The sequence below is a fragment of the Colletotrichum siamense genome (genome assembly GCF_013390195.1).
Source record: "Colletotrichum siamense strain Cg363 chromosome Unknown KSG_Cg363_contig01, whole genome shotgun sequence".
Lineage (NCBI taxonomy): Eukaryota > Fungi > Ascomycota > Sordariomycetes > Glomerellales > Glomerellaceae > Colletotrichum > Colletotrichum siamense.
The window spans coordinates 1,672,517-1,687,081 of NW_023501014.1; the positions used below are offsets into that span (position 1 = coordinate 1,672,517).

General features: G+C 53.0%; 4 protein-coding genes across 4 annotated transcripts; all 4 read right to left on the reverse strand.

Moving 5' to 3' along the window:
• Nucleotides 1-2,690: 2,690 nt before the first annotated feature.
• CGCS363_v000410 (DNA repair and recombination protein RAD26) lies at nucleotides 2,691-3,798 on the reverse strand (the record flags this gene model as incomplete). The annotated part of the gene is made up of 2 exons (XM_036632259.1): nucleotides 2,691-3,608; nucleotides 3,661-3,798. The coding sequence occupies 2 exons, from the start codon at nucleotides 3,796-3,798 to the stop codon at nucleotides 2,691-2,693; spliced, it is 1,056 nt and encodes a 351-aa protein (XP_036502310.1).
• A 2,109-nt stretch (nucleotides 3,799-5,907) lies between these two features.
• On the reverse strand, nucleotides 5,908-6,986 carry CGCS363_v000411 (uncharacterized protein; the record flags this gene model as incomplete). The annotated part of the gene is made up of 2 exons (XM_036632260.1): nucleotides 5,908-6,588; nucleotides 6,645-6,986. 2 exons carry the CDS (start codon nucleotides 6,984-6,986, stop codon nucleotides 5,908-5,910), a joined length of 1,023 nt encoding a protein of 340 aa, XP_036502309.1.
• Nucleotides 6,987-9,234: 2,248 nt separating this feature from the next.
• On the reverse strand, nucleotides 9,235-9,609 carry CGCS363_v000412 (uncharacterized protein; the record flags this gene model as incomplete). The annotated part of the gene is made up of 1 exon (XM_036632261.1): nucleotides 9,235-9,609. One exon carries the CDS (start codon nucleotides 9,607-9,609, stop codon nucleotides 9,235-9,237), a length of 375 nt encoding a protein of 124 aa, XP_036502312.1.
• Nucleotides 9,610-10,961: 1,352 nt separating this feature from the next.
• Nucleotides 10,962-13,488, reverse strand: CGCS363_v000413 (ATP synthase subunit alpha; the record flags this gene model as incomplete). The annotated part of the gene is made up of 7 exons (XM_036632262.1): nucleotides 10,962-11,225; nucleotides 11,278-11,796; nucleotides 12,099-12,566; nucleotides 12,623-12,743; nucleotides 12,801-12,857; nucleotides 13,001-13,167; nucleotides 13,417-13,488. The coding sequence occupies 7 exons, from the start codon at nucleotides 13,486-13,488 to the stop codon at nucleotides 10,962-10,964; spliced, it is 1,668 nt and encodes a 555-aa protein (XP_036502311.1).
• Between the last annotated feature and the right edge of the window lie 1,077 nt (nucleotides 13,489-14,565).

Here is a 14,565-nt window from a genome sequence, read left to right on the forward strand (position 1 = left end):
AAGAAAGAGGTAAACAAAACCACGGTGGGTGGTGGTCGAGGTGAGGCGGGAAGCGTTTGTAGGTCGGTGGGTGGGTCCAGGCGGGTGGTTGTCGTCAGAAAAATCAGTGATTGGTCGAAGAGTTGAAGAGTAAGATCGTTCTGGCAAGAGCGCTCGAGAACAGCAAGAGAGGGAAGGGGGAAAGGTGAGAATTTTTGTTGTTGTTGGCGGACGAGGCCGAAATCAGGGATGCCTGCGACTGACTTCCCTGCTCCGTGAAAGGCGTGGATCTAAAGGTCGGGAAAGAACGCTGTGCTGCTTCTTTCCTGATGGACACTCCTCCACCTGCAACACAGTACTTCGTGCCGCATATCTATCCTCCAGGGTTCACTATGAACATCGTCAAAGGCGTTTCATAGTGGCACACTGAGCGGAGTGCGTCTTGTCATAGTGTAGACTCTTGCCAAGTCGGTTCTGGGTAGCCGATGGTAGTGTAGATTGCCGTTGCGGATGTTATGACTGACGCTCTTGATGAACTTGTCTTCGCCGCCTTGCTGGACAGGACCGGGTGGGTTGCAGAGCCTGGCGTACGGATCTGCGCACCGGTTCGAGCTTCTTGATGGAGATCTCGAAATCGCATCTGAAGCACAGCGGTGGTTGAGTTTGATTTCGAATGGGCCTTAGCGGTTGCGAGAGAACTTGGTCTAGCTGTCCAGGTGGTATGTTGGGTTTCCCTTTTTCACGAGCTTCATGTAAACGAAGTCGCCTTTCTCGATCTTAGGCGGCGATCTGTGATTGTCGTCGTCGTAGATTTTCATCTCATCAGCGAGATTTGGCAGGCTTCCCATACTTCTTGCTGGATTCGACTTTGTCGTTCGCCGACATTCGTAGGTTGATGTCTCATAGGTGAAAGGAAAGACTTCGCTAGACGACTGAAAAAACGAGTCTCGTATGCGGTCGGGCAAATTGTCTGAGATGACCAGGTTAGCTGTGACTGTGTCGTTCGAGGGCATGGTTGTGACTGGTCCTGGGATTGTGAGGCTGGGTTCCTACCTTGCAGGCTCTCGATCCGCGAGATTGGTCTCCCGCCTCTGAGGTTTTGGATTCGCAAGAGTGACCTCTTGTCTCACAGGTGGTTGGCGGCGGTGCTTGTGCTCTTGTCACGATAAATACTCTTCGCGTGGGTTGTTCCAGGCTGGGTTTCGATGGACTGGCTGGTCGTATCTCGGCTGTCGCAGATCAGGGGACTTGAACGTCGCTGTCTTCATCTTCTGTGATGCCAGTGTAGGGCATAGACAGAACTCAAGAAGTTGTGGCTACGTAGCACTGGACATGGCCCCCACGACAGGCCAGTTGAACCTTCGAGAAATAATCGCGACTCTGCAAAAGGTAAGAGATAGAGTCTCTGACTCAGCTTTTGCCAAGGTTGATAAAAAGAGATGAAGAGTCTGAGAGCCAGCTCACTCACGGGGAGACGTGACAAGCGGATAAGTTGATATGCTTGCGGCTTGGGCGATGTTGAATATGTTCCACGCTGGGCTTCGATGAACTGGCCTGCCGCATCTTGGTTATGGCAGATTGCGTGACTCAAACGTAGGTGTCTTCACCTTCCGTGATGCTAATGTAGGGCAACAGCTCGCTGATAGAGAGACGTGACAGAGCGTATGCGTTTGTGTGCTTGCGGCTCAGGCGATGTTGAATAGTGATGCTGAATATTAAGCCGTGTTAACTTTGAAGAGAGATGGGGAGAATAGCATAAGAAGTGACTTGTGGGCCGCCTTCGCCAATACCGCCGAGCTGGAAAGGCTCGCACTTTTGGATTCTGCGTCTGGAAAAAGAATTTCGGCATGTGTTTTTGGGCAGAGGAGGGAGCTGAACACGTGTCTGGGAATGCCATGCATCGGGTTCCATTGAACGCGTTATGATAAGCGAAGATGGAAGTGTGTGTTGAGTTCGCAGGATGTCCCGTTCGAAACGCAGGCAGGGCGTGATGTATCGGCGTAAGAGGGAAAAGGTTGGTCGTTGTATTTGATTCATTACCTCTTCAACTTCGGCATCCTTCACTTCCGCTTTGTCCAGAATGTGCATCTCCATGACAGATCCGGATGACCTAAGCCTCCATACGTGCACCTTTTGTGCCTGACCTTGCCGGTGATAGCGAGCGATTGCCTGTCTCTCTTCCGCTAAGATCCAAAGAGGTTGGATGAGGACGACGTGGTGGCATGTCGTAAGGCTGATGCCTTGGCCTCCTGCGCCCACTGTGGCGAGAAGGATAGAGCGTTCCTTCTTGTGTTGAAATCTGCGTCGCACATCCTCTCGTTCTTCAGGCGAACGCGTACCATCGAAACGTAACACTTTGGAGTCCCATTCGAATTGCCACTGAAAAAACCTTTCAATAAGGTCCAGTTCGTGCACCCCTTCGGAAAATACCATGAATATCTGGATTAACTTCGTTGCTCGATTCGTCGATTTCCATCTCTTCGATTTGCACCACGATATTCTGAATGGCCTGGAGCCGGGGACTCTTACGGTTCCACAAACCAATCAAGTTCCTTCTCCCACTCCGTATCGAGATGCGAGAGCCAAAGTTGGCGGTTTCTTGCACGACGTGGGTTGTCGTTAAGGTTTGCATCGTCGGGACCGATGACTTCATCTTCCTCGTCGACGTCTCCGACCTCTGGGTTCCATTCTGGATCCTTCTCGCGCTCATCTCACTTCTTCCTCTGTACGGATTGCGCAAACTCACGGAGCAAATCCGGGTTGCGCGCGATCGTCAGCTTGTCGTGGCCCTTCTCGGTGCACCATTCTCCGAACCTCTCCCTTGTCGACCTCATGTCTTTCTCTTGACTTGGGCTTGGACGGTTAAAGATAGGGGAGGTCGCCATCAGTCTTGCACGGGTGGCGTAAGAAAGGGCGGCGCCATGTCCTGTATTCTGGGGTCTTCGCCGACGGCCCCCTCCAGAGATTACCGCGAGACGGTGGAACTGGTGAGCGATCATGGCGATGTCGAGGACCGTTTCGTCTAGGAGTTCGGCCTCGACTGTGTGCTCGACGAGGTCTGGAAGATTCAGGGCCTCGTGAGGGCAGACGATCGTGCATGCGTCGAGAATCTGGGCAAGTCTTCTCAATCGCAATTTCGGCGGCCCTCGCGCCTTTGGGTTGACACTGAGGACTCGCAAAAACGCATTCTCCGTCGCGAAGGGGCATCCGGGCAGAATCTTGAGAATCCCAAAGGCATCGAAGACTCTGTTCTTCATAGGAGTTCCACTGACCAGAAGTTTCGCCCTGGCGTCGAGCGCCGCTGATGCCCTGTTGATGATCGCATGGGGATTTTTCGCTCCGTGTACCTCGTCGAAGATGGCGAAGGGAAAGTGAAGGCCCAGGGATGTCCAACATTCGATGTCGAAGACACAGTTCGTCTGCCATAACCTGGACGATGTTTGTCTTCGGGCTACTGGTCTGCCGAGGATATATAGACCGGATCGGGCTTGTTGAGTGGCGTCTTGCCATTCCAGATACCGGGCGCTCAGGTACTGCGGAGTGATGATGATGAAATCATCTTTGGCCTCAGCCAGCTCGCGCGCTGACATGTCCTTGTCTGTCAAAACAAACACCGACGGGCGATCCACCTACAGGACACTGTCAGTAACTTTCGTTCGATCACATATTTGCCTCACATACCGGCTCGAAGCACGAAAACTGTTCCTCCCAGTGGGGAACGAGCGTTTTCGGCACTATAATCCATACAGGGCCTTGGTAAGGCATTCCCTTCGGTCTCATCGTAGTCATGATCGTAGTGAGTGTCTTGCCGTAACCCATAGGGTCGGCGATGCAATGGCGCGCCACCCCAGCACCTGTCCATTTCTGACTTTGGCATGTTAGAAGGCGCCGGGGGAGGGGGGTAAACAGGTCAAATCTTCGTAAATAACATGAAGACGAGATAGAAGGCGGGCAACTGTAACAGATCCTGAAACCCGGTAATAGGCGATGATCGATGACCTCTCTAGATGAGCAGGGTTTCGGGTTCAAGGGCCCGCGACCTTTTATAAACAATCATCTATGCATAGTTAGTAATCAAAAGCGAATTTGCGAGAACATACTACTCACTGGTACCAGATTGATGTGGATGAGACCATTTTCAACATTCGTCTCTTGCACCAGTTCACCCGCTTTATCAGGATCCTTTATGCCATCCTGACAAGAACTGCTGAATAACCTCTTCTAAGTCTGACTCTTTGAGGTCAATGCCCATGTAAGGCTGTTCAGTGTCAACCTCCATCGGGCCCCAGCATTACACCCTCCTCTCTGTTGGTAAACGCCTCATAGATCTTCGAAGGCGTTGGAATCAGTTCTTCGACGAGCTTCTTGAATTCTTTATCGCCTGACCGTGCTAGCGACAATATGCTATCGACTTTGGCCCTGGCTTCTAGAAGCTTAGTCTCCAGCCCGGGTGGATGGTCTCCGTGAACTCTTCTCAAAGGGGCGTGGGAGTTGAGGAGCGCCCGGTAGGCTCTCCTTCTGGCTGTGTCATTTTTCTCTCTCGCTCGTTTTCGTGGCTTCCTGGGCAATTTGCTCCAGACATTTGTCCTTCAGAGCGACCGTTTACTTCTTGCGTGGCACTGTTCGGATTCGGCCTGAAATGATGATGGGATTGGTGAATTTCTTGGCGATTACCGCGTCGGTATGAGTGGTACTGGCTTGATACTAGGAAACGAGGGACCATGGAGTGAGGATCTTGGAGTTGTGTTAAATTTGAACTTCAAAATGAAGAGAGATGTTGACCTTAAAGTCGATCAATACCTTAAATGAAGTGAACGCTTTTTTGACGAACAGACCAGGAGGCGCAAAGATCTGGGTAAATGAGGGTCGCGTATGGACGGCTCGACTTGGAGCAAATGTGCTACCAAAAATTCGTTGGCACGCTGAGGAATTTCGTGGTAGGTCGAGAGTTTCGCCTTGTGGTTGAAATGGGAAGGAACGCGGAAGGTATCCTGAGCGTGAAGCGTGGAGGCTTGATGTTTTTTTTTTTTTTCTTTTTCTTTTTTTTCCTTTTTGGAAGACTTCGGCTTGGCAGAGGAATAAATGACTTAGATACGTACCTAGCTGGGTGCCTTACCGTCTTGTGCACTGAAGGCACCTAGGTGCCTAGGCGCCTGCCTGCCTTCACCCGGCGGGGGCATCTTGAAATGTCTCAGACGTAAACCTCATCCCGTCTCAGGGAAGTACATCGAAATGCCCATCTAGAGTGAGGAAAACACACGCCTACACATTTGGCTCATGACATTTCTGCTATAGTGGGGTCCTACCATCTAACGCTGATGATAAATGGCCGTAGCATTTCCTGTCTCGAGGGCACAACGGCATTCATCCTCCTGGACGTCACTCATATGCAAAATATGCTTTTGCTTCGCACGAGGCGGGCATTGCAGGCCTCACAACGTTTTTCACTGCAAATTCGGAGTGGCACGAGTGAACTAGCCCTCAAAGAAGAGGCATCGGGTGCGTAAGTCACTTCAGGATATTGAGTCTCTGTTTTTCGCTATCTCTTGGTAACTATAAGCAATCGTCGACGAGAGCCTTTCCTCGATGATCGAGAAATGGGCCGATCGCCATCTTGATTGACTTATCAGAGAGTGTCTAGGATCGCCATCTCTTGGCAACTATTGAATTAGGGACAAATAGGAATCATAAGCAATCGTCGACGAGAGCCTTTCCTCGATGGTCGAAGAATGGGCCGATCGCCATCTTGATTTACTTATCAGACTGCCCCGGAACTCCAAAACCTCGTTCGTGCCGTAACGAACCCACTGGGAAGCCTCCCTCAGAAAGCCAAGCGTTATTTGAACCGCCGTCATGCGAGAACACAACTGAACCTCACCCCCGAATACTGGCAACATCCAACTTTCTTGTCTCGGCCGGATCGCCCAACTAGGGACTGTAGATATCGTCGTGGATGAATAAAGCACTGTTCGTTCTGTCGTTCGTTTTGTCATTCTCTCGACCGTCTGCTTTGTCGTCGTCGGCATGTTGGTTGAGAAACGTTTCCCCGAAGATCTTGATCTCTTTGAGAGGATCTTCGAAGACAGCACTGTAAACGTCGCCCATCAAGGCTACTAACAGGGAGTAGGCTTCCTCTGCAATACGTGCAGCTTCATCGTAACCAATCGTGTCTGCCAACTTTGCGAGGACGTTGAAGTCTGGCGCGGGCGGCATGGCTGTTGTGCCGTTATTGGCAGCTGCTGCTCGGGAAGTGAGACGGGCCATCACCCTCTTGAACGTATCGACCATTATGTCGATCTTAAGATTGATGTGCTGCACCAGTTGAGTCGAAGTGAGGGATTTCAAGTTTGACTGGGTATGGCTGGTAGTCGGATACCCTGCAGATGCGCCCTGTCGGCGCAGAGTGTTCATCACCAGTCGGAGCTTTTGGCCCGTCGGTTTGTCGTCTTCTGGTAAGATCACCGTGAGAAGACAGAGAACCTGTCCAAGCTGGCCGTAGTGGATTGACATCTCATCTCGAGAGCTGACTAACAGTGTCGATAACTGTTGGATGAACTCCGCGGTGAAAATTGTCGCGTTGGGATCATTGAAGGCCTCGGGCCAGAGGGTCTAGAATAACAGGACCTTATTAGCACGTCAGTTTGAATCGTGAGGGAGATTCTCACCTTCATTTCATGCAGCGCAAACTCTGCATGCTCGATGGAGATGACCTCCTTGGCAAGCAGGAGCTTGCAAATGTGCCGATTGCTTTCAAAGAGAGGGTTATCCTCTCCAGTACGCCTCACCCAGTTCGCGAGCTTTGTCTTGGCACTCTGCTTTTCCTCCTGCGTCTGGGCTGACATTATCGCGTTCATCATCTGACTCAACTGGCGCAAAGCAACGTCTTTGTTAGTCGGCAAGATGGCAGACGCCCTGTCGCAGAGGCCGACGTCGCTCTTGCTGCTGCTGCCGGTGATCTCGTCATCGCCTTTTCCGGCGGACTGGTAGGGGTTCGATAAGTCGTCCATCGTGAAAGAGACCTGAAGGGGGCGTCAGAAGACATGATAACGAGAAAAATCCTTAGGTCTCTTACCTTGTCTTGATCTCTATGATATTTTGAATAGAGCCAATGCTTAAGAAGTTCTAGAGCACTATGTAAGTAGGCTCAGAAGGAACGAAATCTCTCCCAGATAGTTTTGGACGACACGAAAAGCGTGTCTATCGTCCAGAAAGCAACGAGGGCAGCGCAATGGAGCAAGTGACATGCAAGAAGCTCAATATTCAGGTGGTTGTGGTGGTGTTGTGAAATGGAAGAAGCGAAAATCTCGGATGGGCTAGGTTGCCTCGATGTGAGGAGGAAAACAGCCTGCGGCGGCGGACAGGCGGGCGAGTGGAGAGAGACAAAGGTGAAATAACACCTGCAGGCTACCCAATTTTCGACAATTTGGGAAGTAGCAAAGAAGTGCCCCCGACTGGTCTTGCCTTTCAACTGAGGTAGAGTGAATTCAAGTCTCTCTCGGGGTCAACCTACTTGACACCGGTACGTTTGGTTCCCATCACACCTCAGCATGCTAGCTACCTTACTCTTTACCAGAGGCACCGACTAACATTGTTTTGTTCTGCGTTTGTGCGTTTGTGCTTTTTTTAAACTGGAAATTCTTATTTTCCCACCAATTCAAGGGAGCTGAAAGCCAGCAAATTATTCTGGATTTCTGATCCTCTATTGTAGTTTTACAAATGAACCAACTCAATGAGCACCTACGACAGGGCCCATGTTCAAGTGATATGCACCCGGGTCCATTAATCAAATGGGCAGCACGTCTGCTACGCACTTTATAACAATGGATTACTGTATCCTTGGTCATTTTTTACTCTGCGATATAACACATGACAGATATTCCCAAAAGCATTGCCATACCTCTCGACAAGTCTTGAATCCACACTTGTCATGAACAAATGTTCAATTCGCTTGATGAAAAGTAGTCGTTCACATTCCTGCTCTTGCAGCACCCCATTCCTGATCTCATGACACCTCCATCTCTGTGACGTTAGTGCGAGTCGTTTTTGCGTGCTGATGCACTCGGTTACGATTGTTGTTTGAGCTTCTCCTTTCTCTTTCGGGCGCGGTATGCCTCCAGACTGATGGTTTTCTCTCCGTCTTCGAAGGCTCGCGAATTGACCTTCATCTTGGCCAAAGCCCTGTCGCGGCGTTTGGAGTTATAGGACTCCAGCTCTGCTTCTGATATGTTCAAGTTATCGAGCGGCTTCTCCAGGAAGGCCGTGTGCGTGCAAAGCGGCTCCCAGGATACCTCGTCTCTCGTTCACGGAAGCATGGTCTCCCAGAGGACATCTATTTCGCCCGCCTGCCCGCGAAGAAGACAAACGTCATTGTCGCCTTAATCGCAATGACTCTGACACGGGCCAGGGGAACTTGGCCATGAGGACCTCGTACATGTTGTTGGCAAACTTGAGCGGATGCTGGCAACGTCTCCCAGCGAAGGAAACGGACGTTATGACGGCCTTAACAATAACAATAGCGGAGACAACGACAGAGACGACGACAGAGACGACGACAGAGACGACGACAGAGACGACGACAGAGACGACGACAGAGACGACGACAGAGACGACGACAGAGACGACGACAGAGACGACGACAGAGACGACGACAGAGACGACGACAGAGACGACGACAGAGACGACGACAGAGACGACGACAGAGACGACGATAGAGACGACGATAGAGACGACGATAGAGACGACGATAGAGACGACGATAGAGACGACGATAGAGACGACGATAGAGACGACGACCAATCTAATCCTGGCCCAGGGAACGTGGGCGGCTGACGGGAGATCGTCCCAGCAGAGTACATCCGAATGTTCTCAGGATTCCTCTTCTCCTACGCGAGTTTCTCCTTGAGCTTCCGGGTGCGGTATGCTTTCAGACTGACAGCTTTCTCTCGGTCTTCAGCCGCTTTGCTGTTCTTGGCCATGTTTTGCTTAGCCCCGACGATATGAGCAGCGTTGTAAGCCTCCAGCTGCTCGCTGGACATCTCAACATCCCCAGGAGGCTTCTCTAAAAACGCCGTGTGGGCCGGCCAGCAAAGAACACAAACGCCGACACTGCCTCCACAGCCACAAGTCGGACTCGGGCGCGGGGGACGTGGGCGGCAGACGGCAGGACGACAGAGACGACGACGACAGACGACGACGACGATAGATGACGACGACAGATGACGACAGACGACGACGACGACAGACGACGAGTCGAATTTAGGCGCGGGGGACGTGGGCGGCAGACGGCAGCTCGTGCCAGCAAAGTAGGCCTCTATGAGTGATGGCATAGCTATCCTTGATAGCCTGTCGGACAAGTTGGGGGATGTTGGCGCCATCGACCTTGTCATAAGACTTTAGGCGGGTATAAACGCTCATGATAGCCTCAGTTCCAGACCCAATATAGAGCATAGCCGGGCAACCGTTCTTCTCTAGAATGAGAGCGTAGACGCCCCAAATGGGCTTGTCGCCACGGGCCGGAGAGGAAAGAAGACGGAAAAAGTCGAGGGAGGGGGGCGCATCGTCCTGAAGGACGCGGAGGAAGTGGTCAGCGAAGAAGAGAGGGTGGTCGTCGCATAAGGATTCAAACGCCATCCTCTGCACCCAGAACAGTCTTGAACACGGGGTTCAAACACCATTCCGGGGCATCGGGCGTGACGGCGCAGTGAGTCATGCCGTCGACGATCTCGCGAAGCTCTTCGACATCTTCCATCTTGCTTGAGTGAGCTGGATGATGCTAGTCGTCCTGGGCCCAAAGCGGAGACAACTATGGCGAGGCGAGTCGAGCCCATGGTCGGAATGGTATGGACGACAACGGGGGACGATAATGGGGGACGAAGAGGAAAGAACTGGGATCAACCAGAGGGGTTCGAGGATGCCATGGTGACGTCGGTGTGGTCCAAAGTCCTCTCCGGTATGACAGGGTAAAGCTCAACTGCAATCATTAGGAGAAGCACCCAGAATGTTTAGCTAGGTCTTTCTTACCTCGCATGGGGGAGAGAAGAGACTTCTGTCAGATGTCCATTTCTATCCAAGGTCACCACTGAGGGTGGAAGAAGTGCTTCTGGTGGTCGTCTCAATCTTCTGATAAGAGGAAGACTTCTGGCAGCCCTCGTGTAGACCAAGGAGAATGGCTGAGGAAAGGCGAACTGCTGGCGGTCGTCGTGCCCTTGATCGTAGGGAGGACACCTGGAGCGAGCCATGCCTCATGGCGATGATGTCTGAGGAGAAACGAGACAGAGCAAAGACAACAAGAAAAGCTTTTCTTTCTCCGAGTGCGGCAAGGGAAGCACTTGCTCGGCATTGGGTAAGTCCTGCCCTAGAAATAGAAAACACAACAGGTGTGGGAAAGAGCTCACCATGGATGGAAGGAGCCTTAGACTCCGGAGGAAGTCTCCATGTGCAAAATACCTCATTGGGAAAGAGCACCTGACCAACATTGGATTTGCCCTGCACTGGCATTGGAAGATATGTCAGACGCCTCAGTAGGAAAGAAGATCAAAATCGAAAGCGTCAGCCATGAATGGGCCATGAAAGGGGGAATCAGTTGCAGAAGAGGTAGGTTGTATCATACGTACGGGCTACCTTGTTTAGGTGGACGAAGAAGGAGCGGCGTCAGACTGAAATAAGGTAGCGCGGGTGAGGATACCAACTCTCGTCGCAGTGTTTCATTCTCTTTCAAACATTTACAACTTAGATTTGAGGGTCATGATATTGAAGGACAAAAGGAATCGAGGGCGTTAATTGAGTCTTGAGCTCTATTTTACAAGTGGTTCGACTGGAGATCCTTCCCCCAGATCGCGTCCCCTGGTGCTTCCCTCGGACCGGCGCAAACCCTCGAGATTTCCTCACGCCTCTAGAGGAACAAAAAACTTCGGTATAGACAGCTACATCAACCCCCCTGCGCTCCCAGTCGGACCATTTATTATGTCAGGTGAGACTTAAATTTAGCCCAGGAAGCTCTTGGTGAAGTTGGTGATGACCTCCTTGAGGCGGGCCTCAAGGTCCTTGCTGAGGGCACCCTCCTTGTCGATGGTGGCGAGGAGGTCAGACTCGTTGGTCTTGAGGTGGGCAAGGAAGTCGGCCTCCCACTGGAGAATCTTGCCAACGGGGACGTTGTCAAGGTGACCGTTGACACCGGCGAAGATGAGGGGAACCATCTCGTTGACGGCCATGGGGGAGTACTGCTTCTGCTTGAGGAGCTCGGTCAACTGTAGATGTGTCAGCTCAATATCAGTTCATGGGTATCAGTTTACAACTTACGCGTTCACCTCTGCTGAGGGTCTGCTTGGTGGAGGCATCAAGATCGGAACCGAACTGGGCGAAGGCAGCGACCTCACGGTACTGGGCCAAGAAGAGCTTCAGGGAACCAGCGACTTGCTTCATGGCCTTAAGCTGGGCGGCGGAACCGACACGAGAGACGGAAAGACCGACGTTAATGGCGGGACGGACACCCTTGTAGAAGAGCTCAGACTCCAAGAAGATCTGACCGTCGGTAATGGAAATGACGTTGGTGGGAATGTAGGCAGAAACGTCACCACCCTGGGTCTCAATGACGGGCAGAGCAGTCATGGAACCACCGCCAAGCTTGTCGTTCATCTTGGCGGCACGCTCCAGAAGACGGGAGTGCAGGTAGAAAACGTCACCGGGGTAAGCCTCACGTCCGGGGGGACGACGGAGCAGCAGAGACATCTGGCGGTAAGCGACGGCCTGCTTGGAAAGATCGTCGTAGATGATCAGGGAGTGCTTTCCGTTATCACGGAACCATTCTCCAATGGAGGCCTGAAGTTGAGATTGATTAGCAAAAGATCATCTTGTTGTTTGTAGATGGTGTTGGTGGTGTTGATCGTTGGTGATGGACCGGGACGGGACGGCGACGGGACGGACCCGGACAAAGTGGGGCCGGACAGCGGAGACAGAAACAGTGGTGGGGGACGAGGGTGGGGGACGACACTAATGACGACGACGGCAACGACGACGACAGGGACGAAGACAACGGCAGGTGCGGAGGGGGCAGGTGCAATGACAGTAGGTGCGGCCAAGGCGAGGCGCGACAACGGCAGGTGCGGTGGGGAGGTACTTACACCGGTGAAGGGAGCAATGTACTGGAGGGGAGCGGCCTCAGAGGCAGTGGCGGCAACGACGATGGAGTACTTCATGGCGTCGTTCTCCTCGAGGGTCTTGACGAGCTGGGCAACGGTGGAACGCTTCTGGCCGACGGCGACGTAGACGCAGTAGAGCTTCTTGGTCTCGTCGTTGGAGGAGTTCCAGCGCTTCTGGTTGAGCATGGCGTCGAGGGCGACGGCAGTCTTTCCGGTCTGACGGTCACCAATGATCAACTCACGCTGACCACGGCCGATGGGAACCATGGCGTCGATGGACTTGAGACCAGTCTGGACCGGCTGGTTGACGGACTTGCGGGGCAGAATGCCGGGGGCCTTGAGCTGAGCACGGCGCTTCTCCTTGGCGTTGAGGGGGCCCTTGCCGTCAATGGGGTTACCGAGGGCGTCGACGACACGGCCGAGCAGCTCGGGACCGACGGGAACGTCGACCTATGGTTCATTATTAGTTGCCGTCCGGATCGGCGGCAAGAAGTGGTCCGACTCACAATCTCTCCGGTACGCTTGACGGTCTCGCCCTCCTTGACCAGACGGTCAGAACCGAAGAGCACAACACCGACCTGGCCGGCCTCGAGGTTCATGCACATGCCCTTGACGCCAGAGGCGAACCTGTACAGCCGTTAGACGCGGGGATACCGGAAGGCGCATAAAGGGCGCTAAACATACTCGACAAGCTCCTCAGCCTGGACGTTGGCCATACCGTGAACACGGGCGATACCATCACTGTTTTCCAATTGTCGTCAGCAACAAAAAACTTTTTTCCCTGCGCCGGCGATGTTGACACGCGAGTCCTCGTGCAAGCTGATGATGCATTGAAGCTTTTCCGATGGGTGCTCGCGATGCCGAGATGTGCCGCCTAAACGTACCCGACGGAAAGGACGCGGCCGGTCTCGGCGAGACCAGCCTCCTCCTGGACACCACGAATTCTCTGCTCGAGGATAGAAGAAACCTCGGTCGGGGAAGCCTTAGCATCGGCGTATGAACGGGTCTGCATCGACGTGGCGTTGAAGACGGCGGGTGCGGCATTTCGGGCCTGAGGGTGAAAAACAGGTTAGCCGAAGCCCGAAAATGTTATGGGCTTCCCCCCCAAAAACAAGACGCAGGGCCAAGGGAGCTTGATGAAAAGCTCTTCCACAACACCACCATGCGTTCCGCGACGCCAAAAAAGCTTGCCGGGGTATAATTGGACATGGCGGAACCGATTGATGATGTTTTTGGATGGCATTGACGTCGTTTCGGGGATGGGGAGGTTGACGGATTGTTGAGGGTGGGTTGGACTTACGGCAGCGACTCTGCCAGCGGCAGAGACGGCGCCGACAGCGCGCGTCGACTGGCGGAGGGCGTTGCGGAACATATTAGGAGATCTTTGACACTGTCTAGATCGAAGGAGAATCAATTGCAACGGATGCAATTGAGTGGAGGGGAGATTGGGGTTGATGAAGGTGCCTTTGAAGGAGTGCAAATCGAGTCTTTTTTGGAAGAGGCCCAGTGGAGGGAAAAGAGAGTGAGGAATGGGTGGGCCCGGAGCTCTGCTGTCGGGCCAATCACGGTGGCCCGTCGAGTTTTGCCTCAGTCCAACCCGAGATCACCCTAACAATTTCCGACGAACAGCACGTAGCCCCGTAACCCCGTGAAATGCCTAAAAACGCCTTGAGAGCGTCGATTACATAAGACACCCGGCGCTGAAGCGCCCGCCGTTCAGTGCTGAAGCCCCCCGGAAGAGATTGCTGATGGATCTCATCCCAACCGAAAAAAAATGTGTCAATCTGGCTTTCCAGCGCGCGATCGTGCCCGTTGCCCACTGCCCATTGAGTTTGCGACAAGGTCCAATTGCGATGTCTGCTCGGTCCCCGAGCTCAAATGGCCCTGGTCAACCAACATCTAACCTTCCATGTCGAGATGGCTTCATGGTGCCAGCATTCATCTCATAAATCTGCATGCATGCTATGTCGTTAGTCTAGCTTCCCGGTCACTCCCCTCCTTCCCCGGCCTCGCAGGCGAAGCTCTCCACTGTGGCATTCCCACCCAACCTCTCGTCACCCTCCCTTGAGCGATGATTTCGCGTGCACTCGTTGAGAACCTGGAGGTCAATAGCCATGCATGCGCTGTGGGACGTGTCTCCGGCCGGCCGGGAACACCGAGCCTGACCGCCTCGGAGGAATGCAGAAAACCGAACAACCTGCGCATCATTCTGCCTGCCGTAACGGCCCGTCATCACCTCAAAAACATGCCCAGCATCGGCACGCGACAATATTTTCCCGTCGCGCAAGAAAAGCATGGGGTCGGTCGCCGTCATTTCTGTGTTGGTTTGACATCCCCACAACATTCACTGGCAGTCGCTTGCGAAGATCTGATAATGCAAGGAATCGACTAGCTTTATTGAGCTATGGGCAAACTAGCTAAACCACCAACGCCAGAAGCTGCTTCCACA